At 42.9% G+C, this 24,619-nt stretch overlaps 1 protein-coding gene across 18 annotated transcripts in view; it reads right to left on the bottom strand.

Annotated features, from left to right (window-relative positions):
- CLIP1 (CAP-Gly domain containing linker protein 1) overlaps positions 1 to 24,619 on the bottom strand; it is a 161,671-nt gene that overhangs the window by 52,565 nt on the left and 84,487 nt on the right. For 13 of the 18 annotated variants that reach the window (XM_061603012.1, XM_061603008.1, XM_061603004.1 and 10 more), the window contains 8 exons: positions 22,595 to 22,699; positions 19,440 to 20,384; positions 17,735 to 17,851; positions 9,635 to 9,692; positions 9,395 to 9,478; positions 8,332 to 8,488; positions 6,331 to 6,496; positions 5,044 to 5,259 (listed from right to left, as the gene is read on the bottom strand). In XM_061603012.1, the coding sequence (XP_061458996.1) occupies positions 5,044 to 5,259; positions 6,331 to 6,496; positions 8,332 to 8,488; positions 9,395 to 9,478; positions 9,635 to 9,692; positions 17,735 to 17,851; positions 19,440 to 20,384; positions 22,595 to 22,699 (1,848 nt within the window). The remainder of the gene's footprint in view (positions 1 to 5,043; positions 5,260 to 6,330; positions 6,497 to 8,331; positions 8,489 to 9,394; positions 9,479 to 9,634; positions 9,693 to 17,734; positions 17,852 to 19,439; positions 20,385 to 22,594; positions 22,700 to 24,619) is intronic. The other 5 variants (XM_061603014.1, XM_061603016.1, XM_061603020.1 and 2 more) reach the window with 3 other exon arrangements.

The raw sequence follows: 24,619 nt of genomic DNA, 5'->3' as shown, positions 1-24,619 counted from the left end.
AGATCCCTGAACCTGAACTAACATTTGCAGGAAGGGATTCTGAGGAACTGAGACAAATAGTGGTAATGAGAGAGGAAGTTCTAGGCTTAATGGACAATATAAAAACTGACAAATCACCAGGTCCGGATGGCATCCACCTGAGAGTTCTCAAAGAACTCAGATGTGAAATTGCTGATCTGCTAACTAAAATACATAACTTGTCCCTCGGGTCCTCCTCCGTGCCTGAGGACTGGAAAGTGGCAAATGTAACGCCAATATTCAAAAAGGGATCCAGAGGGGATCCTGGAAATTACAGGCCAGTTAGCTTAACTTCTGTCCCTGGAAAACTGGTAGAAAGTATTATTAAAGCTAGATTAACTAAGCACATAGAAGAACAAGCCTTGCTGAAGCAGAGCCAGCATGGCTTCTGCAAGGGAAAGTCCTGTCTCAGTAACCTATTAGAATTCTTTGAGAGTGTCAACAAGCATATAGATAGAGGTGATCCAGTGGACATAGTGTACTTAGACTTTCAAAAAGCTTTTGACAAGGTACCTCACCAAAGACTTCTGAGGAAGCTTAGCAGTCATGGAATAAGAGGAGAGGTCCTCTTGTGGATAAGGAATTGGTTGAGAAGCAGAAAGCAGAGAGTAGGAATAAACGGACAGTTCTCCCAATGGAGGGCTGTAGAAAGTGGAGTCTGTGATGTTCCTGTATTAATGTATATATGGTAAGTGCTGTTTGTATAGAAGATATGTGGTAAGTGGAGTGAAAGAGGAGGGGGGAGTAAATGAGCAGTAGAATGCTGGATGATTGGCTGAGTGTTTGGATGGCTGAGAGTATAAATGGAAGGATGACAGTTGAATCTGGGTGGACGTTGGTGGGTTTTAGAGGTGTTTGAGAGGTGTTTGGAGCTGGGTGTTTGGAGGTGGATGTGGGGAGAGTGTGGAGTTCGGATTAATACTAAGACAAGTATCACAGGAATAGATGAAACCATATGCTTATGTGCCTTTATAAAGTAATCTTGTTATTTCTAATATTTAATAAACACTATTTTGGTTTACCGGAGGCCTGATCCTTGGCTGGGGAATATACAGACCAGAGGGGAGGGCAAGGTACTTACCAAGGCTGAAGGGAAACTGTAACAATTGGTGGCAGCGGTGAAGGGAAGAATATAACACCACAAGTATCCTGAGCAACCCAGAATTATATGCATTCTATATAGATCAAAGGGATTGGGACAGCTCAAGCACGCAGCCACAAAGGTAACCTGATTGAGAGAGACTCAGGCAGAGTCTCTGGGAATACTGGTTATAGGACGTGACTGGTGGTGCTGCCTAGCAGAGGGATCTGGTGAGGTCTGTGCTACAGCGGAGAGAGAAACCATAAAAAAGGACAGTCCGGACTGGTGGAGTCCCTGGTGGTGCCTAGTGACAGGCAGTAGCCACGAGCAGGTAGGAACCTACAGGGAGAGCCAGGGAAGGGCGTCACAGAGTCCCTCAAGGATCGGTATTGGGACCTGTACTTTTCAACTTGTTCATAAATGACCTAGAATTAGGAGTGAGCAGTGAAGTGGCCAAGTTTGCTGACGACACTAAATTGTTCAGGGCTGTTAAAACAAAAAGGGATTGCGAAGAGCTCCAAAAAGACCTCTCCAAACTGAGTGAATGGGCGGAAAAATGGAAAATGCAATTCAATATAAACAAGTGTAAAATTATGCATATTGGAGCAAAACATCTTAATTTCACATATACGCTCATGGGGTTTGAACTGGCGGTGACCGACCAGGAGAGAGACCTCGGGGTTGTAGTGGACAGCACGATGAAAATGTCGACCCAGTGTGCGGCAGCTGTGAAAAAGGCAAATTCCATGCTAGGGATAATTAGGAAAGGTATTGAAAATAAAACAGCCGATATCATAATGCCGTTGTATAAATCTATGGTGCGGCCGCATTTGGAATACTGTGTACAGTTCTGGTCGCCTCATCTCAAAAAGGATATTATAGAGTTGGAAAAGGTTCAGAAGAGGGCAACCAGAATGATCAAGGGGATGGAGCGACTCCCTTACGAGGAAAGGTTGCAGCTTTTGGGACTTTTTAGTTTAGAGAAAAGGCGGGTCAGAGGAGACATGATGGAAGTGTATAAAATTATGCATGGCATTGAGAAAGTGGATAGAGAAAAGTTCTTCTCCCTCTCTCATAATACTAGAACTCATGGACATTCAAAGAAGCTGAATGTTGGAAGATTCAGGACAGACAAAAGGAAGTACTTCTTTACTCTGCGCATAGTTAGACTATGTAATTTGCTCCCACAAGATGCAGTAATGGCCACCAGCTTGGATGGCTTTAAAAGAAGATTAGACAAATTCATGGAGGACAGGGCTATCAATGGCTACTAGCCGTGATGGCTGTGCTCTGCCACCCTAGTCAGAGGCAGCATGCTTCTGAAAACCAGTTGCCGGAAGCCTCAGGAGGGGAGAGTGTTCTTGCACTCGGGTCCTGCTTGCGGGCTTCCCCCAGGCACCTGGTTGGCCACTGTGAGAACAGGATGCTGGACTAGATGGGCCACTGGCCTGATCCAGCAGGCTCTTCTTATGTTCTTATGATTGTCCTGATGCGCAACCTATACTCTGCACAAGAGGCTACTGTAAGGACAGAATATGGAGAAACCGATTGGCTCCCCATCGGAAAGGGTGTGAGACAGGGGTGTATTTTATCACCCTATTTATTTAATCTGTACACAGAACATATCATACAGAAAGCAGGATTGGACCAAGATGAAGGAGGTGTGCAAATTGGAGGAAGAAATATCAATAATTTAAAATATGCAGACAATACCATACTACTAGCAGAAACCAGTAATGATTTGAAATGAATGCTGATGAAAGTTAAACAGGAAAGCACAAAAGCAGGACTACAGCTGAATGTCAAAAAGACTAAAGTAATGACAACAGAAGATTTATGCAACTTTACAGTTGACAATAAGATCCTCTGTGGCGCACAGTGGTAAGCGGCGGTAATGGAAGAAGGAAGTCGAATCTCTGGTAAAAGGGGTTGAGGTCCAATCAGCCTTCCATCCATCCGTGGTCGGTAAAATGAGTTCCTGGCATATGCTGGGGGGTAAAAAAAGGCCGGGGAAGGAACTGGCAATCCCACCCCATATAAACGGTCTGCCTAGTAAACGTCACAAGATGTCACCCTAAGAGTCGGAAACGACTTGCACTACAAGTGCGGGGACACCTTTACCTTTACAGTTGACAATGAGGACATTGAACCTGTCAAGGATTATCAATACTTTGGCACAATCATTAACCAAAATGGAGACAATAGTCAAGAAATCAGAAGAAGGCTAGGACTGGGGAGGGCAGCTGTGAGAGAACTAGAAAAGGTCCTCAAATGTAAAGATGTATCACACTAAAGTCAGGACCATTCAGACCATGGTATTTCCGATCTCTATGTATGGATGTGAAAGTTGGACAGTGAAAAAAGCTGATAAGAGAAAAATCAACTCATTTGAAATGTGGTGTTGGAGAAGAGCTTTGCGGATACCATGGACTGCGAAAAAGACAAATAATTGGGTGTTAGAACAAATTAAACCAGAACTATCACTAGAAGCTAAAATGATGAAACTGAGGTTATCATACTTTGGACACATCATGAGAAGACATGATTCATTAGAAAAGATAATAATGCTTGGAAAAACAAAAGGAAGTAGAAAAAGAGGAAGGCCAAAGAAGAGATGGACTGATTCCATAAAGGAAGCCACAGACCTGAACTTACAAGATCTGAACAGGGTGGTTCATGACAGATGCTCTTGGAGGTCACTGATTCATAGGGTCACCATAAGTTGTAGTCGACTTGGAGGCACATAACAACAACAACAAAGTTTATTTCAAGCTTTTCTCCTATGTAGAGAGCATTTTATTTGTCTGTCTTATTATACTAATAACTGCAAATAACCATGACCTTGGATTTCAGCTTATAGCCCTTTGGCCTGTGTGTCAATATATATACCAAATATGCTGCTACAGGAGTAATAAAATGTAAAGCCCAAAGCACATAGGGAATGAATGGGAGATGAATGAAAGGAACAATGTCAAGGAAATGCAAACAAACAAACAAACAAAAAACCCTGAAGCTATTAAATTCAAGTTAAGGACAATGTGGAACATGGACAGCTTTTGCAGGACACGAAGCAGTAAGAAATGCCAATAAAGCCCACCACCATTAAAGCTTGCTTTGCCACTTCATAGAAAATAAGGGATTTTTAAGCACCCAAAAATATAGCATAACGGCTTTTTACATGTCAGTGAGGTACAGAATGGGAGAATGAGAAACCACAGGGCTGCTAAGGTTCTACAGTACATATACCTCCTATCTTATGGAAGCAGGACTAATTGCACTTAAAACTGCTCGTGGCAAGTGTTTGTCCTCCTTATTTTAAAAATTCACAATATTGGGCATCTCACATTCCCAGAGCAGCTTCTTTCTTGGTCTGATCACCGTTTTTTTTCTACAAATGCTCCCACAACTGCAGATCTAAACTTCCTTTCTTGCATCTTAACTTTTTAGTTCCCAAACCAGAAAAGAAAGGTCATAAAGGCTTGGAGGTGACAACTGGGCTTTATGTTGGCCTGATGTACACATTATTTAAAATACCCTAATACTCCAAGTGTTGGTCACCTTTTGGGATATAGAGTAGCTAATTTGTGGTTGATCTTCATGAAGCCTAATGGCCCAGAAGTAATGTTAAGACTTCATTTTGTAAGTGTCTGTGTTAAAGGCTCCCTCATAAACAGGGTTGTCTCCAACAGACTGTACAGAGGTGCTTGCTCCATTGGGCTTGGGAAGTCGACACTCCGACTGACGAGGTACCAGTTTTATGGTTCCCTCATGTGTCAAATGCCACATACACCTATGACTTCCCCACACCAGCCCAAAGGAGCAGCCAGCTAGAGAGATCTTGACTTAAAAGTTTCATCAATCAAATGCAGTGGATATATGAGGTGGTATAATTGATCCACCAAAAGAGTCCACACTTTGTCTACCTGCTTTGGAAAGATACACACCTTTGCATGCTTTGCTTCCTTTTTCAGTTCCTTGGCCTGTTTTTCCAAGTCACTCTTTGCCTTTTGTGTGTTTGTCAATAGCTTTCCTGTTTCCTGAAGTTGTTGTTTAAGCTCCTTGGTGGCTGCATCATGCTTGGTGGCCAGCTCAGAATGTGTTTTTTCATGAGCTGCCTGCAGATCTTTATACTGATTTTGGCTAGCTGAAATTTTCTTCTCCTGTGAATATACACAGAGACAAGATTGAGCATGGCTTCCCACATAGTGAGCCACAGTATTCTACAATTACTTTCTGACCAAGTAAGAATGCATTTTTTCCTTGCATTAAAGAGCAATTCTTTACTAAATCTGAGATTAGAGTAACTGGGGCTTGTGGTTTATAAGAAGAAAAACAATTGTGGTGTGTGTGTTTGTGTGTGCTTGAAACAAGCAATATTGATGTAGTGATTTGAAAGAGAAGGAGAGTCAGAGGTGAAGTCACACAGTCAGTTAGGGCTTTAAACACTAGTATGAGCCCCTTGAATTGGGCCCAGAAATGAACTGGAAACGAATGCAGCTGTTTTAAAACAGGGGTTATACGTGATCTAAAGGCAACCCCAGCCAATAAATTGACTGCTGCATTTTGGACCAGTCGAAGTGTCTGAGTCATTTTCAAGGGCAGCCAAATGTACAACACATTGCAATAGTCCAGTCTAGAAGTTACGAGAGCATGGAGTACTGTGACCAAGTCATCCCTGTACAAAAGGGACTGAAGCTGGTGAACCAGCCAGAACTAGAAAAAGGTACTCCTAGCCACTGAGGCCACCTGAGCCTCCAGTGACAATATTGGATGCAGGAATACCCCCCAAGCTGTGGATCTGCTCCTTGGGGCAAATGCATAACAGCCTGTTGGGGCAAATGCATAACGGCCAGAGAATATACCATTTCAGTTGATATATGCAAATTCCCAAAGGCCTGTTGGAGGTTATGTATATTGACTGGGAAATGTGCAGAGTCCTCTCTTTGTGGATGGATGATGTGCACATTCTCCATGAAGCCTGGGGAAAGTGCACAATGGCTGGTTGTTATGCACATTAGCTCAATTTACACTCCCATTAACATATATATTTAACTGTAACTGAACTATGGAGAGAAGCCGGGTTAGCAGGAGGAGTGATGTACTATTACTCTCAGCATTACTATTTACTTTATCTAGCAGTAGAAAATAAGAATGCTTGTGCTGGACTATGGTGGCTTCCTGGCTACTGAACCCTAGCCATTGCAGGCAAATTTCCATACAGCTGTCTTTACCAGTTTGCTTAATTTGTCCTGCATCTTTTTCAGTTCAGCCTGATGTTTCTTGAGCGTTTCCTGTCGCTCCTCTTCAGCTTTACACGTTGTCTGCTCCATGTTTTCCTGCAGCTGAACAGCTCTCTCATTTGCCTTGGTGAGCTGGAGCTGAAGCTCCTCTAGTTGCCTAAAATGAATCATAACAACAAAGTCAGAATTGTAACCCCTGGAAGTCTGTGCTTCAGAGCAAAAAAACAGCTCTCGTCCTAAAAAGCCCCACTCGTTCGAGGGAAGCATTTAACTGCTTTCTCCTGACCCCAGACCAAAACAAAGCCTACATGCATGCCACAGTATTGGTGTCTGTTTTTCCCCTCCCTTCTCTCTCTCCTCCCTCTGTTGTCTGCCCCTACAAGTACTGACTGCAAGGCAGAGGAGGGACAGGGTTTTTTTCTTTGCTTATTTTATATTGCAAAGGGCAAAAATAATTTGCATTTTGTTTATGCACTTTTTATTTTCAGGGTGAAGGGCGCCAAACAATGCAAACATCATCCCCCTCAGTCATACAAGTGGACACACAGGAAAGTATTTTGCAGAGGAGGAGGAGGGGGACAATGTAAATGTACTGCCTTCAAGTCGATTCCAACTTATGGCAACCCTATGAATAGGGTTTTCATGAGGCTGAGAGGCAGTGACTGGTCCAAGGTCACCCAGTGAGGTTCATGGCTATGTGGGGATTCGAACCCTGGTCTCCCAGGTCGTAGTCCAGCACCTTAACCACTACACCACACTGGCCAAGAGGAGCAAATGCTTGTTTTCCCCTTCCCTCTGCGTTCCCTCGCCCTACTTACAGATGCAAATAGGACACACACTTACAGAGAGTTCAATGACTTTTTAAAGCCTTTAGCTGAATAGAAGCGAAAGTAATAAAAGAAGAGCTCAGGTGGATCATAACACACACCCAGCCAGGCCAGCATCCCGGTTCTCACGGTGGCCGACCAGATGTCTCTGGGAAGCCCACAAGCAGGATGCAAGCACAACAACCCTCTCTTACTTGTGATCCCCAGCAACTAGTATTCCGACAGCCTGATCCTCCATGAATGTATTTAATCAATCCCTTTGTAAAGGCATCTAAGCGGGTGGCTGCCATCACCTCTTAACTGCAGTGAATTCCATTGTTTTAGCTGTGGGTAAGTCTGGGCCGCTTGCTTCCCCTTCAGTTTAATTCTCAGCCCTGGCTGGCTGAGAGCTCCGCTACAAATGCATGGGCGGATCACAGTTCTAGTCTGCTTTTGGACTGTGGAGGTGGAGGTTTATTTTTCTAAAAAACCCAAGGCTTTCCTGCTTATCCCCTTGGTATGCATGCCTGCCCACATCCTAGACCCCTTGGCAACCTGGAAGTAGAGCGACAAAGGTGTCTTACACAGAACCAGACTATTAGTCTATCTAACTCAAGACAGCTCTCCAAGTCTCAGGTGAAAGGTCTTCCCTGCCCCCCTCATGCCTTCTTCTAACTCCTTCTTGAGGGAGGGATCACAGCCCAATGGTAGAGCACATGACATGCACGTAGCAAATTCAATTCCCAGGATCTCTATGTAGGGTTGGGAAAGACTTCAGTCCTAGAGGGTCTCTGCCACTGCAGACAACACCAGGCTAGATGGACTCAGGGTATAAAGGCAGCTTTCTTAACCTGAAACGCCAAGAACTGACTTCTACTAGGGCTCTGTCACTGAACCAGCCTGCCCAGCCTGGCCCAAGATTTGCTTGGTTTACTAGCCAAAAGACATGCAATAAAAACATCATTTCCCTTGGATCCCTTGGAAATGTAACCTGCATTCAACAGCATCACACATTAGCAACATTTTAAAAGTATTATATCCCAAGAACCAGAAGCACAACTAAGGAGAGTTTGATAAGATGAACTGGTTTTTCTCAAAACTAAGTGAAAAAGATCATTCAGAGGAACGTCCACAGTTACTGGCAACAGGTCAAAGACAGCAGGAAGTGTCATGAGAGATGAATTACTTCTCTTTTTGCCGTAGATCATCATTCATCTTTGTGAGCTGCGAAGAACTGTCTCCTGAGGATTTCATTATTTCAGCTATATCATTTTCAAGTTTAGCTTTACCGTCGATCAGCTTGTGTTCTCTCTCTTCTCTTTCTTTCAATTTCTTTTCCATGGCTGAACAAGAAAGAAAAACAACCCGACCAGAACATAAACAGTATATTCAAAAACAAGCCACATGCTCTGAAAACATAACAGTCAGAAAGCATAAACCTCAAAATAAAGTTAAGGATTTAAAAATGACAACAACCAAGTACCCATGTTTACAATTGACTTCCAATGGAAACAATTACATGTGGAGATTCAAACTTGGAATTGCATGTTACGATGTAAAAGACAAGATTCTACCAAAATGGATAAATAGGGAAGAAGCAAAAGCGTATCTGGTGTCAAACAGCTCTAGAGAAGCCCCACAAATGAAAAACTTGCTCTTTCTGTGGAGGCAGGACAGAATCTGGGTGGGGCTTCTCCTGCTAGCGGAAAATATAATTTGCACAGCCCCGCCTCTGAGAGTTGGTGGGGGGAGCTGACCATCACAAATATCCTCTTTCATGGATAGAGAGTTGTATTAGCTAGTACAGTCCAGAGACTGAAGAAACTGGACAGGGGATTAGAGTTCAGAGATGTGGATCTGACCCTCCAGCAGCGTAGTCTAGATCTAGGGTGGAGGCAAAACTGTATGTGTCAAGGAGACTGGCATGCATGATCTATAAGCTCCTTTCAAAACCAAGGTTAGGTTTCATTTTCAAGAGGCCAGATGTCACACGCCCTGCAGTGGATTTCTTCATGCTGTTTTTACAATAGCCTTTTGGGTTACATATATATAATGTACATCACACTATACATTTGGAATTAAAAGGTAAGATATAAATATCAAAAGCAAACCAGTAGCTTGTTGTTTTATGCACATTTTTATGAATAAAATAACATGTACCGCTTGTAATGGTAGGAATATCACAAGATGAAAATATACTATTATATAAACAAAGTCACTATTTCAACCAGTTCAGTCACCTTTCTTACCTGTTAAGGTAGATCTTAGCTGATCCAGTTCAGATGACATGTGTGCAAATTGTTGTTCTTTTTGGTTTAGTTTTTCAACAGTTTCTATGGGAATAAAAAGGTAGCATGGGTCAGAGGTTGTTTCCAGTTTTCAAGGTCTTCTTACATTTAGTAAGGCATTTATGATAAAAGGAAGCCATTCTTGTCTCCTCTCCAGACTCATTCAAAAAGGAAATTTAATTGCATTCTTGAGAATCCTACCTTGCATAGATTTTTGTACACTTTCAGCCTCATCAGCAGCCTTAGTAAATTTTCCTTTCTAGAAGAAAAAGGAAAAACACACATTTAATCATTTAGTTTAATACTAAGACAACATAAACCGCACTGAAAAACAGCATTGGTAAATTTTTAAGTTCTAATCCAGCCTTTCCCAACCTTTGGGTCCCCAGATGTTGATGGACTACAATTCCCATCATTCCTGACCATTGGCCATGCTGGCTGAGGCTGATGGGGAAATTGTAGTCCAACAACATAAGGGGACCCAAAGGTTGGGAAAAGCTGATGTAATCAATTGAATACATCTTTAAGCCAACAACTCAGATTATTTACAGCACCCCACTCTTCTTTACATGGCAGGTATGTACACATCTGAAAACTGTAGACACCACAATGAATTTTGCTACAGATCAATGGAGAAAAACCCTCTGGCTTGGGATATTTCGCATTTGAGAATACATTTTGGAAGCAGAACTCTTTCCTATTTTTGTGTTAAGACTAACAGCCTTTGGTTTTCCCAAATCTGTAACATGTGGGCTGTTGCACAAATAGATCACTGTATCCTACTGCATGATGCACAGTTCTAAAGAAAAACACTTTTTGGACAATGTGCTGTTATAACCCTTCCCTTGATCTGTGGAGCTTAGAACCACATCACACTTATCAATAAACGATCTCAGCAAGTGATTTTCTGAGATGATGGCATGATAGATTGGGAAGGGAGGGCAGGGAGGAGAGAATACATCTTTGCTTCAGCTTCTAGATATAAGCCTATCTGCAGAATGCATAGCCACTAATGAACTGGCATTCACTTTTTTGTCAGATCCCTGTTAATTGGGTCATTTTTAGACTTGTTTTCTGGGTTCTGTGGTGCTGTGAAGGAGCAGATCCACCTATTGCATGAACTAACATTTGGTTTCAGAAAGTCACAATGATCATATGCCTAGGCACGGAACAGGGGTTGGACTTGCGTCTTATAGGCCCCTTCCAACTCTACTATTCTATGATTCTATGGCTGGAAGAGCAGAAAAGATGCTGCTGAGCATCCCAGAATGCATGGACAATTCTTCATACCATACAAACTTTGAGATAAACACAGCTATGGGCCTTATATGGGCGTCTGGATGGTTGATAGTTCTCTGTCAGAAGCACCAAAGGGGCTCCTAGGTAAGTGAATTCTGGTTACTGCATGTTCTAATTAAAAACAAGGAAAATGAGAGAATTTATCCCTGGGACCTGTTCAAGCTTATGTTGGAACAACAGAGATCTGTTGTTAAATTGAGAATGAAATTTCTTATTATATTGATACACTGATATCTTTGAGTACCTTTTGATTGTACATGTTTCTTGTTTAGCAGTTACCTATGTTTCTGTTTGATTAAACTGGGAAGCAGCTGTTCAAGGAAAAACACCCCAATTATAAACTATGGGGTGAAAGTGGGATATAAGGTATGAACTGGGCGCTCTATTAAGTTGTGGCGAGTGATGACTTCCCTTGTTGTCTGATGACTGCCCAGGCATGTGTGTCTTTACACTATATGTTTGCTAGATTAGAAGATTATTTTTATTTTAACTAATTTTTTCATCCGTTTACAGATAGAAGCCTTGGTATTGGGCAATTAGTTTGGGTAAGGAGCATGCAATCTTAGTTACAAAACAGTCTTTGACAGAATTTATGACTTAGTTTTGATAAGCAACGCTGGAAGACTCAAGAGTTGCAATTAAAGGAAGTGGAACTTAGACACAGAAAGTCATAAATTAGTGAAATACTAATTTCAATGAGGAGTCAAATTATTCAGGGGTGTTCCTAGAGAGGACCAATCAGAGTGTAGGAAAAGATTTGAAATGAGAAGAGTTTTAGATGTGGGGAAACACACAAAGAACTGGAACCTCCTGGGGGGCTTTCCTCTCTCGGGATGTGGTCTTACAACTTTTATCTTACACTGGTGTTCATTTATGGATGTGCTTCCCCCTCCCCTAACAGCACCTTCCATGAGGCTTGGGTGCTGGAGAGTAAGTCTGTACCTTTTGCATGTATGTATGTATTTATTTATAATATTTATTAGTCGCTTTTTTCCAAAAAGGAACTCAAAGCGACTTACAAAAACAAACCTGTGCTCGAAGTGGCTTACAACAAAAGCAAACAACAATTACAAAAACAATTTCATAATAAAATAATACAACAGCAGTAATAAAACAACAAATGTCACAGCAACACAAAAACCATTTCAATACTATAAATATAACATTACAATCTTAAACAGGTCACATTACACCACTTGGCAATATGGCAAAAATAAAAGAAAATTAAGACAGTTGAGGGGGCACGCTTGCCTCTTTGCTAAGAGGAATTCTTGTACTTCCAGGAGAGGTCTCACAGAGATTAGATATTTCTTAGCTGTTTTTCTTTTTCATTCTATTTTTTTTAATTTTTCCTTATTCCTCATGGATTTTTCAAATTTTAATTTTTGCTCAGGAATCTTCCAATGGAAAGCTCACCATGTCAAGTCTGGTAGACATGGACCTTTGACTCATTACTGCACAAAGCCCCTAAGTCTCTTACTTGCTACGTAGCTTCTAAATACTTAAGTACTTGCTAAGTAACTTTTTCTATGTTGCTTTAGAATGCCTTTATAACTTGGTGAAACTATCTTGCTCTTAAGTTAGCTGGACTGGAGGGAAGGTGCTAGGAAATCAATTGTTTTATTATATCACTTAAGCAGTTAATGCAAATAGCTTTATTATTTATTTTATTTAACGCTTGTGGTAGCCCCACTGTAATTATTTCATCTGTTATACTGCAGTCACAGTCATTTTTATTTTTTATTTTTTTAATAATTTTTATTCAAATTTTTCAAAAGACAAACAAAACAAAGTCAAAAAAACATAACAATACATCAACAAAAAATGAAAATAAAATAGTTGACTTCCGATTTGTCGCAGATCAGCTATAAGTATATAGTATACATCAAACCTGTCCCTTAATGTATACATACAGAATCCCTTTTCTCCGTAGGCTGTCTTAATTAATCGTCAAATCCCAGTATCATCATTTTATTTTGATCTTTCAACAAAAAGTCTAAGAGAGGCTTCCATTCCTTAAGAAATGTATCTGTCGATTTTTCTCTAAGTAAACATGTCAATTTGTCCATTTCTACTAAATCCATTAATTTCAATAGCCATTCTTCCATTGTTGGTATTGATTCCATTTTCCACTTTTGTGCATATAATAATCTTGCTGCCGTAATCATATATAATATTATTCTTCCATATTTCTTTTCTATTTGTTTATCCATAAAACCCAATAAAAAAAATTCTGGTTTTGACTGAATATTTATCTTTAGAATTTTTTGCATCATCCTACCTATCCAGTCACAGTCATTTTTAATGTAATTCGCTGTTTGTTTTGCATCATGCTTCTACTGTTTTAAATTAATATTTACAATTTGTCACCATTTGTCAGTTATTTTCAATACAATTTGACCTTTTCCTTTCAGTATGAACAGAAAAAAGCAGTTTGAGGGTTCATATAAGGCAGTCCCACGTAAAGTGCAATAGACCAACACCTTGAAGTTGCCAGAACATAGACTGCTGTCTGTAGCCAAGTTATCCCTATCCACTGGGAGACCCAGTGCCTGCAGGAGGAAGGGGAACACCACCATCCAAGGAAAGAGAGCCGTTTGCTGCTGCCTGCCTGCTTGCTGCTGCTGCTCGGCTACCACCACCACCACCCTTTCCCAGTTGGACTTCTGCTCTGCGGGGGCCACACCTTGCAGGACCAGGCCCCAGGTACTCAGCCAGCTGTGGCTGATTTTTTCCACCTGTCCCTTCTCTGGAGGGAATACATAAGCTGGCTGGCTAAGGTGGCTTGGGAGACCCAGTGCCTGCAGGAGGAAGGAGAACACCATCATCCCTTCCAGGGAAAGAGAGCCGTTTGCTGCTGTTATCTGCCTGCCTGCTTGCTGCTGCTGCTCGGCTACCACCACCACCACCCTTTCCCGGTTGGATTTCTGCTCTAAGGGGTCACGCCTTGCAGGACCAGGCCCCAGGTACTTAGCCAGCTGTGGCTGATTTTTTGCACCTGTCCCTTCTCTGGAGGGGATACATAAGCCGGCTGGCTGAGGTGGCTCCCGCTTTGTCTGCCTTTTTCTGGGTCTTCAGTTATGTGCCTGGGAGAGGGGACTCACAGCCAAGTGGGGAGATTTGAGGGGGCCCCAATTAGTTTAGTGACGGGTCGAGGGAGATATGGCGTTGTGAGGAGGACTTGCCAGGTAAGGGGAACGCGGCCCAGGCAGTTAATGGCTGTGCCTTGTTCCGGTCCTGCCCACACCCGCAGGTTTGTTGGTTGCCCTATCAGCCAGCTCTCAGACCTTCGGATGCTGCTGCTAAATGCCAGATTGGTGCATAATAAGATCTCCCTCATTCACAATTTAATTGTGGATGAGGCAGCTGATCTGGCATGTATAACCGAGACCTGGGTGGGTGAGCAGCGGGGAGTCAGTCTCTCCCAGCTATGTCCACCAGGGTACCTGGTCCAGCATCAGGGTAGACCTGAGTTGCTGTGGTCTATAGGAGCTCCATCTTCCTCTGCAGGCACCTTGTCCAAGTGAGTACTGGTCTGGAGTGTTTGCACCTTATGTTGGGTCAGCGGGACAGACTGGGGATTCTGTTGGTGTACCGCCCACCCCGCTGCCCAACAGACTCCCTAGCTGAGCTGACGGAGGTGGTCTTGGGTGTACTGTTGAGATCCCCCAGACTGTTGGTTCTGGGGGATGTCAACATCCATGCCGAGGCCACCTTATCCGGGGCGGCTCAGGATTTCATGGTCTCCATGAGAACTATGGGACTGTCCCAATATGCCATTGGCCCAACACATGTAGCAGGGCATACTCTAGGTTTGGTTTTTGCAACTGGACACGAGTTGGTGATCTGAATGTGGGAGGCCTTACATCAGTCCCTCTGTCATGGACCGATCACCGCTTACTGAAGTTTAGACTTACAGCAGCTTTTCCCCTCTGCAAGGGTGGGGGACCTATTAAGTTGGTCCACCCCCAGAGACTAATGGATCCAGATGGTTTCCAAAGGGCTCTGGGGAGTTTTCCGGCTGATAGGGCTGGCGCTCCTGTCGAAACCCTGGTTGAACTGTGGAATACAGAAACGACTGCTCCTGAGCGCCCTCTCATGTGTAGAGCTCATATGGCTCCATGGTATACCCCAGAGCTGAGAGCGATGAAACAATATAGGAGACGGCTTGAGTGCAGATGGAGGCGAACTCCTAGTGGATGCGATTATACACTGTAAGTGCCTATAGGTAAGCTGTATTTAGGGGCAGTGAGGGCAGCAAAAAAAACAATATTTTCCTGCCACTATCAAATCATCAATCTGTTGCCCAGCAGAGCTCTTCAGAATTGTCCAGGGGCTATTACACTCTGGCCCCAGGGACATGACAGAACCATCTGAGGCCCGCTGTAATGAATTTGCTAGGCACTTCCAGGATAAAATCTTTAGCATCCACCAGGACTTAGACTCCAGTGTTATAGCAGGTGAATCAAGTGAGGTATCCAGAGCACAGCCTTGTCTTGATTTCTTGGATGAGTTTCAGTTGGTGCAGCTTAAGGACGTTGACAAGGTGCTTGGACAGGTTCGTGCCACCACTTCTGTGCTGGATCCTTGCCCTTCTTGGCTAATAAAAGCTAGCAGGGATGGAACAGCCGCCTGGGCCAGGGAAGTGATTAATGTCTCTCTGTGAGAGGGGGTGGTCCCTGGCTGCCTGAAAGAGGCAGTAGTGAGACCACTCCTGAAGAGGTCCTCCCTGGACCCAGAAAATCTTAATAACTATAGGCCGGTAGCAAATGTTCCATTCCTGGGCAAGGTCCTGGAACGAGTGGTTGCAGGCAAGCTCCAGACACTCTTGGATGAGACCGATTATCTGGATCCATTTCAGTCGGGTTTCAGGCCTGGTTTTGGCACGGAAACAGCCTTGGTCGCCCTGTATCATGATCTTTCTCGGGAGAGAGACAGGGGGAGTGTGACTCTGTTGATTCTCCTTGATCTCTCAGCGGCTTTTGATACCATCGACCATGGTATCCTTCTGGGGAGACTAGCTGAGTTGGGAGTGGGAGGTACTGCATTGAGGTGGTTCCACTCCTACTTGGCAGGTCGCCTCCAGAAGGTGGTGCTTGGGGAACATTACTCGGCACCCTGGACTCTCCAGTATGGGGTTCTGCAGGGGTCAGTTCTGTCCCCCATGCTGTTCAACATCTACATGAAACCGTTGGGTGCGGTCATCCGGAGCTTTGGAGTGTGTTGCCATCAGTATGCTGATGACACACAGCTCTATTTCTCCTTTTCATCTTCTTCAGGTGAGGCTGTCAATGTGCTGAACCGGTGCCTGGCTGCAACAATGGACTGGATGAGGGCTAATAAACTGAGGCTCAATCCAGGCAAGACTGAGATGCAGCTAGTGGGTGGTTCTTCTGACCGGATGGTGGATGTCCAACCTGTCCTGGATGGGGTTGCACTCCCCCTGAAGGAGCAGGTTCGTAGCTTGGGGGATCTCCTAGAACCATCTCTGTCACTTGAGGCTCAGGTAGCCTTGGTGGCACGGAGTGCCTTCTACCAACTTCGGTTGGTGGCCCAACTACGTTCCTATCTGGACAGGGATAACCTGGCTTCAGTTGTCCATGCTCTGGTAACCTCCAAATTAGATTACTGCAATGAACTCTACGTGGGGCTGCCTTTGAAGACGGTTCAGAAACTGCAGCTTGTGCAAAATGCAGCAGCCAGATTGGTGACAGGGACCAGATGGTTCAAACACATAAAACCAATTCTGGCCTGCTTGCATTGGCTGCCTGTATGTTTCCGAGCTCAATTTAAGGTGCTGGTTTTGACCTAATAAAGCCTTACACGGCTTGGGACCACAATACCTGATGGAACGCCTCTCCCGATACGAACCCACCCATACACTACATTCAAGATCAAAGGACCTCCTCCAGGTGCCTACTCCAAGGGAAGCTTGGAGGGTGGCAACAAGGGAGAGAGCCTTCTCAGTGGTGGCTCCCAAATGATGGAATGATCTTCCTGACGAGGTGCACCTGGCGCCAACACTATTATCTTTTCGGCGCCAGGTCAAGACTTTCCTCTTCTCTTCACGCATTTAGCATGTGTTTTAAATTGTTTTTATATTGTTTTAAATTTAAAAATTGTGTTTTAAATTGTTTTTAAAATATGTGTTTTAAATTGTATATTTGTTTTAATGTTTTTGATTGCTGTAAACCGCCCAGAGAGCTTCGGCTATGGGGCGGTATACAAGTGCAATAAATAAATAAATAAATTTACTTTCTTTTGGTGTGGTTCTGGCTCTTTGATCACTAGACATATGCTCAATATAGTCTGAATTTGAAATCCATTTTCCAATGCCCATAAAGGCTGCAGGCTCAGTGTTGGCGCCCAAGCTTTCCATGCCACGAATTATGCTGCAGACAGTCACCAACTGTCTATGCACAACATTACGTTAGATGAAGCAATAGTTTGACTCTGTAGAACACGTATGATGAGCCTTCGGCCCTCCAGATGTTGCTGAACTGCAACTCCTATCATTCCTGGCCGTTGGTAATGCTCACTGAGGCTGATGGGAGTTGTAGTTCAGCAACATCTGGAGGGCCAAAAGTTCCCCACATCTGTTGTAGAAGTCAGTTTTGTAGGTTCATAAAATATTGAGATTTCAACACTCCAAAAATAGCAGCATTCCTGAGACAAGAGACGAGGAATGCAACAAGGATGAGCAACAAACGGAAGCCAAAAGGCATGCCTGTTCCACGCGCCATGCTCACACAAATACAAACTGCAACCAAAGTGATGCAGAAAGGCACCTCGTTATGTTTTTAGGATGGGGCAACATTCCAAGCCACAGAGTTTTAGTTAACAAGAGGGCTAATAGTTATATGTCCTGTTTTACTAAAGATACAAGTAAAAAACCTGTGCACGTAAGGATGACCAAATCTGAAACTTCCGATAAATTCCCATTCTAAAAGCCCCAAAGCAAAGCTCAAGAGTGTGCAGGCATAATTTCCCATGGTTACTCACCAAATCTTCAAGCTCCTTTTCCAAAGAATCTTTAAGTTGATTTACTGCACCCAAGTGACTTTCAAGATCAAGAAGCTTTTGCTCTTTCCCTTGTAGTTCTTTGGCGAGACTAATAGCCTGGCAGGGGTTATTATGTAGTGTGAAAACAAAAAAGTTACAAAAGCAACAAAACAAAGGATCAAATTAAAAAAATAAAACAAAAGAGGTGAAAAACAAACAAAAATCATGAATATAAACTAAAGGGAAAATGGTATGTTAAATAAATTGGAATTGTGTTCAGAGGTTTCATTTATATTATTACATTTGCCTTAGGTATATACTGAAATTTGAAAATGGACTTGGTTTTAGGCTCCATTCTACATACTAGGTAGCGGGTCCCATTGAAATTCATGGGGCTTGCTTCTGAATTTAGGATTGCTCAGGTTGTTCTGATCACACTGAGAAAGAATAAGCATTTGCCACATTAGGGCATACATTCATCCACATGACTGAAATTATGGTCATTTGCATAGATTTGGAACTTCTAATGATAAAGGTTTAATTGAGTTTAACAAGCAGTTTAACTGAGTTCAACAGGCAGCCACAGGATCAACGGCTGTAAGTGCTTACATAAAATGTAGTATTTAAGACATCATATGAGGAGATTTTGTGACTGAGCATAACAAGGACCGCAATCATACCAGTGTTTACTTGTGAAAGAAGGAAGCCTTTTAACTTACACTAGCCGGAAGCTGCAGGTCTGACAGCACCTAAGGCTTCAGCACTGCTAAAGCTAAGCAGGTGTAGACATGGCTCAGTTCCCTGGATGAGAGACCACTAGGAGCCCCACAGAACAAGCAACCAATAAATACAAAAACAAAACCTACTTATACAAATTTCATTCCACAATTCAAGAAAAACAGGGTTTCTCCCTCATAGGTCTTTCACCCTCTCTCATACGGTGATCTCATGTTCAAACGCAATGTCTCTCCATGGCAAAGCACTGGAGTTCAACACCGACACCTTATCTCACTCTAGGCAAAATTCCTGGGACTCAAGAACGCCACAGGAGAATCTGGAACTCTTTAGTTACAAGTAGATTTCTAGATCGGATTAACAAGCTGGAAGGTTGCAATACAAACAAGAAGGGTGTCCAGTATTGCCTGTATGGTTAACACACAGACCTAAATAGTCGTCAAAATAAAAACTGTACCTAGTCCAGCGTCCTGTTTCTCACAGTGGCCAACCGGATGCCCGTGGGAAGCCCACAAGCAGGACATGAAGACAATTGCACTCTCCTGTTGCTGCTTTCCAGCAACTGGTTTTCAAAGGCATATTGCCTCTCATCCAGGAGGTAGCACATAGCCATCATAAAATAATAATGACCAATATTCATTGTTAGCCTTATCCTCCCTGACTTCACCTAATCTCCTTTTAAAGCCATCTAAGTTGCGGCCTTGACCACATCTTGGGGTAGAGAATTCCATAGCTTAACTATGCACTGTGTGAAGGCCTATTTTGTCTGTCCATTTGTAGACACAGTGCTGGTTTTATGTCTGTACTTTTAAAATTTTATCACATGATGCAACAATACTAATTCATAATACCTTTATGTAAGAACAGATTGCCCCCAAACAGCACAAATTAAAGTTTTGAAAATATGAAAAGTAAACTAAAATATGAAAAGTAAACTAGAACAAATGGATGGATGGATGTTGGTACAAACCTGGCTACTTTCATTATTCCTGTCATTCTCTAAACTCTGTATCTTTTTTTCAGCAGCCTCAAGCTCCTTGCTAAGTTTCTCCAACTCCAGTTTACCTTCAGAACCGGCCATCTGAAGGGCATTGAATTCCAAGAGCTTTGCTTCGGTGGCTTTGATCTTTGCTTTAAAACTATCAATCGCCTCGGCTTGTTCCGTGCACTTGGCCTGGAGCCCCTCCAGCTCCTTTACCTTTATCTCAGCTTCCTGCAACTTGTTTAGCGTGTCTTCCATTTCCACCAGATGCTGATCTTCAGCACTTTCTAGTTTGGTCTTCAAGGCCTCCAAGCTTCTCTCCTTTTCCTCTGTGGCTTCCAGCAGTTTCTCTTTTAGAGTTTCAACCTCCTTCAGGAGACACAACCTCTCATTTTCTTGCTTTAGTTTCAGGTTTGATGTTTCACTCTGATGCTCCACTCTCATCTTCTCAATCTGGGTCTTGAGCTCCGCAAATTCCGCTGTCTGCGCCCCAACTCCTTTGCTGAAGGAGGTCTTCAGCTCTTCCATTGATTGCTGATGTGAAGCAATCGCAGACTCCAGCTTGGATTTCCATAACTCAATCACCTCTGCATTTTCCTTGTGGGCAGTATCCAGTTTCAGCTTCAGGGACTCATTCTCTTTTACTATTTTTTCATTAGATGCCAACAAGGTCTTGATTTCCTTATGGTACGAATCTTCGCTGATCCCAAGCTTCTCTTTCAATGACTTCATCTCATCCTGATGCTCCTTACTTAGAACTGCCATCCTCTCTTGCAGAGTGCTGATTTCTTGCAGCAATGAGAGAGAAGTGTCCACACTGCTGACTGGCTTACTGGACTCTAATCTTGCTTGTAGCTCAGTTACTTCCTTCTCTCGCAGTACTAGATCTCTTTCCAGTTCCATGATCCTAGATTTTTCTGATACAGTGGCCACCTAGGGTCAACAGCATTTAAAGAAAACAAAAAGAGGGGGGGAATTATTATAACAACAGATTGCATTTAAAAGCATAGTGGAATATGCTGATTACCACCTCAGGATAGTAACATGGCTTCTAAGGCAGGCTTCTGGAAGGTTAATTAAATATTGGTAATCTAGTCTAAACGTCTGCTTTTGATGATATTGCACACTGAACCGCATGAATGCTAAATTAAAAGGTACTGAACATGCACCTATAACTGCTTAATGACCTTCATTTAATTAAAAAAAGTCTTTGCCTCCTTTTAAACTAAAAGTACACAATTCTCAAGTGCATTCAAAATTAGGTTTTAACTCCAGCTGATGTGTCAGTTATCTGACTAAAGTTAGTGATAAGCCAGAACAGGTTAAGTCAAAAGCTTAAAAACTGCAGCTTGCAGATGTTATCAACGCTTAGCAGAACCACCTCTAAGAATCATCAAAGTATAAGAGGTGTAAGAATCAATGTTCATTGTAGAATCACTCATATTCCCTTAGCTCTGTTCAGTTCTGGGATCCAGAAAAAAGTTGATGTGTGAACAACAAAGATTAGAATAAATGAAAAGTACCACCAGCAGGAAGATACCTAGCCAAGCGGAACCTATTGCCTTTTAGAGTACTTCAAAGAGAATTAGTTTGCATTATGCCTGCAGTCTGGCAAGAAGAGCCAAGATGCTGAACATTTTATTCAGTTAAATAAATTGTTATGGACACCAACTCTAGGCAAAATCAGAAAGCCAACAATTGTGTGGATCCTTCACTATAGTGCAGCGTTGGGATTTGGCTGCTGACTTCAAGGTCTCACTGAGGAGACACAAAAACTTTAGCAAGTTTCATGGAATCATGGTCAGCAACTTTTCCCTTTGCTCTCATAAACCAAAGATGAAGTATCAGTATCAAACACTCTGATATACACAGTCCACATATAGTACCCCTAGATACTGAATTTAAAATTGCAGAATTAAAATAAGCTTTTCATATAAACCTGGGTGGGACAAGCCAGACAAGAATTTCCCTGTCTGTTCCATGTAAACTAATCTAAACTAATTCTATCCAAACAAACTCTCTAAACCTTGCTGAGTCTTTCCCTACCCCCTACCAAGACTGTGAAGAAGTGACATGTGCTAAAATCCAGACATTGGCACTTTTCTAATTGGGAGGGAAAGGATCCATTCAATTAAGATGCAAAAGAAAGCTGATCTGATCATCCGCAGGTACATTTTGGAGCAGGTCTCGGCAATTTGGAGTAGTTCTCTGCAGAAGTAGGATGTCCAATTAGCAGAGGCTCAAAACTAAAGGAAGTTTCAGGTTGTAGGAACAAACTATTCCATTTCAAAGCAAAACATTAAAATGTAAGTTGTGCTATGTCTGCTAAAAAGTACAAAACAGAAGTGTAGAGCAGAGCAGAGCAGAGCTGCAAACTTTTCCAAATCCTGAATGTCTGAAGTGGTCTAGATTCAGGCATTGTAGAGCCAAGGGATGCTCTGTGGGTACTATCAGGGGAAAGGTTCACCTTATAAAGGCCTTCTATGAAGCTCTTGCCGGAAACAGCTTAAGGACTGGCTTCTGCCAAGCTTTGCTACTGAACAAGATGGACAAATAGCAGTGTGTGCAGAAATGGATAAACATGCCATACAAACAGCCTGAGCTCCTGAAGTTCTTCACAAAAGGCCACATCTCTATAAAAAAAACCCATAATCAACCAAAGGGGCACAGAGCCATCCAGGAACTATTCAAGGCTTTTCCTCAGAACGATGGCTGCAGGAGGAACCACCAAGAAGTTGAGCCAGAACGTCAAAATTAGTCTTCACAATGAACTATTTCATCATCAGTTGAATGATTTAACCCTTAATTAACTACTGGAAGCTGCTGCATGGAAGTGCAAAGTCTTTGCTCCCTATGGATGCATTTTTAGATGTATTATTCCCTACCCCTTTCTTTGAAAGTATCTTACCTGGATTATGCTGCAGTAAGATAGTTATTTTAAGAAATGAATTGTATGTTCAGTTGGGCCTGACATGACTGTATTCTTCTTTAACAGTGCAATGGCAGAAGACAGGATCATGTACTCTCTTTTCCTAAACAGATTATGACCAGTTGATATGTTTCAGCATCAGGAACCTTCCACATCACAAAAAAACCAAAACCAAAACCAGGTCTTGTTCATTTAAAATAGCGAAGTCCATTACCCTAGTGTCTTCTAACTCCCTCTGGAGTTTGTCAGCTTTGGTCTTTTCAAAGAGCAGGCTCTGTTCAAGCTCCTTAATGCGGGCATGCTCCAGTTTGGTCTGCGTCTGTTAGTAAAAAGGGAAAGGAAGAGAATACAACAGTGCCACCATCACATGCCAGCACAAGAGGAAAGAGAAGCTACATGCAGGTTGTGCCACCCGTTGTCTTCTACCCGTGCTGAGCAGCAAGAGATGCAAGTGGGTAACAAAACCAAAAGGACAAAGGAGAAAACAAACAGGGCAATGCTGCAGAGAGAGACCAACCTGGAAGTGTAACAACACAAGGCTGAGAGGAAAGATGTGCAGACAGACAAAGGAGCATGGACAACAAAAAAGGTGACAAGGTGAAGTCATGCTGCCAAAGTGTGACAATTGTCAGCGCAAATTAGAATAGTTAATGCTTTGTAAGACACGATTCAAATACCTGATGGGCTGTCACACAGAAGAGGGCAAAGGCTTTCCTGCTGTCCCAGAGGGCAGGACTAGATCTAGGGGCTTCATTAAGTTACAAAAGGACAGACGCTAGGACAAACTTCGTAACAATAGGAGCAGTTTGACAGAGGAACTAATTACTTAACAAGGTGGTGGGCTCCTCCTCCCTGGAGATCTGCACACAGGGCCTGGACAGCCATCCGCTGGGGATGCTTCAGCTCTGGATTTCCTGCATCAAGCAGGGAACTAAATGGACTCAATGGCCTGCAAGACTCCCTCCAACTCAATGATCCTATCCTTCACCTCTCTGCAGTGAACACTGAATGGCTGTATATGCCCAAACCCTGGAGTTTGTTGTGAAATATTCACTGGCATAGGACCTGTGGCAGCAAGCAAAACATCCACCCATTTTCTGCATGTGAACTAACTCACCAAGTCTGAATGCCTCTCTAGAGACTTATAAGCTATTTTTCTTCTTGGCCTTGCTGCGCTTAACAGTTTCTACTGCTACACGCAGAAGAGTTGAAATCCACATGTCGCCCAAAACACAGAAATGGTATAAATCTGTACTAAAATTAGTCCACTTTATGCAAGGACAAAGGATGAAATGTAACTTAGATCCTTTCCGAGGAGTTATCTGGGGTCTCTTGAATACCTTTGGGTAACAAGCGACTAATCACTCTATTAAATAAATAATCTTATTAGTGAATTTCTACAGGATGCCCATCAAAAGGAACGGATACAAACTGACTGGATGTAGTGAAGGGAAGAGAACCCCTTCCCCACGCTGACACCTGAAAATTGCTTCAAACAAAGAAGTGAAGCAAGACGTTTGGGAATGCTGCAATATTAAGAGACACCAGTGACTTGAACATGTATAGCGAGACATGCCTCGGAACCCTGACCATAAGCAACAAGTCTGACATAGTGAGGAATATCAGAATATAAAGCGAAGAATATCATTGTCTAGTCTGACTATCTAGTCTGATGCTATCTGGGCAGTCACAAGTTTTCCTAGTGAGTCTTGCAACCTCCACATGCCTTCCCTGAAGCCTTCAGCTGCTGACACTTACTGTACCCTAAACATAGTACATGTAAGTAAAATCTCACTGATGTCAAATGGGGCTTCCATCCCTGTTTTAGGACTGGAACATAACAGAGACTTTCAAAGTGTCCAAGGAAGGTCTGCATTTCATACAGATGAAAGAAGGGTTTAACAGTTATTTACTTCATGACTAGCGTACCAGGCACCAGAGGCACCTCGGAGTTAATTACTGAGTATGAACCTGGAAGGTTTGGTTGAATATTCCCCTCACCTGAAGGTCTGGTGGGCTTAGCAAGATCCAAGAGAAGCCACATTTTAAAAAAACACTTCCTTGCAAGTACCCAAGGCAGCAGATGAGGGGGCAGAATCCTGAGGTGGGCTGGGTACGTGTGTGAAGGGGTCACACTGCTGAATAGAGAACTGGGTGGGGCCTTTCCAAGTGGCTGCACCCAGATTATGGAACAAATTTGCCCTACGACATCTAGTTGGCTCGTCCTCGCTCGTGGTTT

The sequence above is a fragment of the Rhineura floridana genome, chromosome 19 (genome assembly GCF_030035675.1).
Source record: "Rhineura floridana isolate rRhiFlo1 chromosome 19, rRhiFlo1.hap2, whole genome shotgun sequence".
Taxonomy (NCBI): Eukaryota; Metazoa; Chordata; class Lepidosauria; order Squamata; family Rhineuridae; genus Rhineura; species Rhineura floridana.
This window is presented reverse-complemented; position numbering and strand designations above follow the sequence as displayed.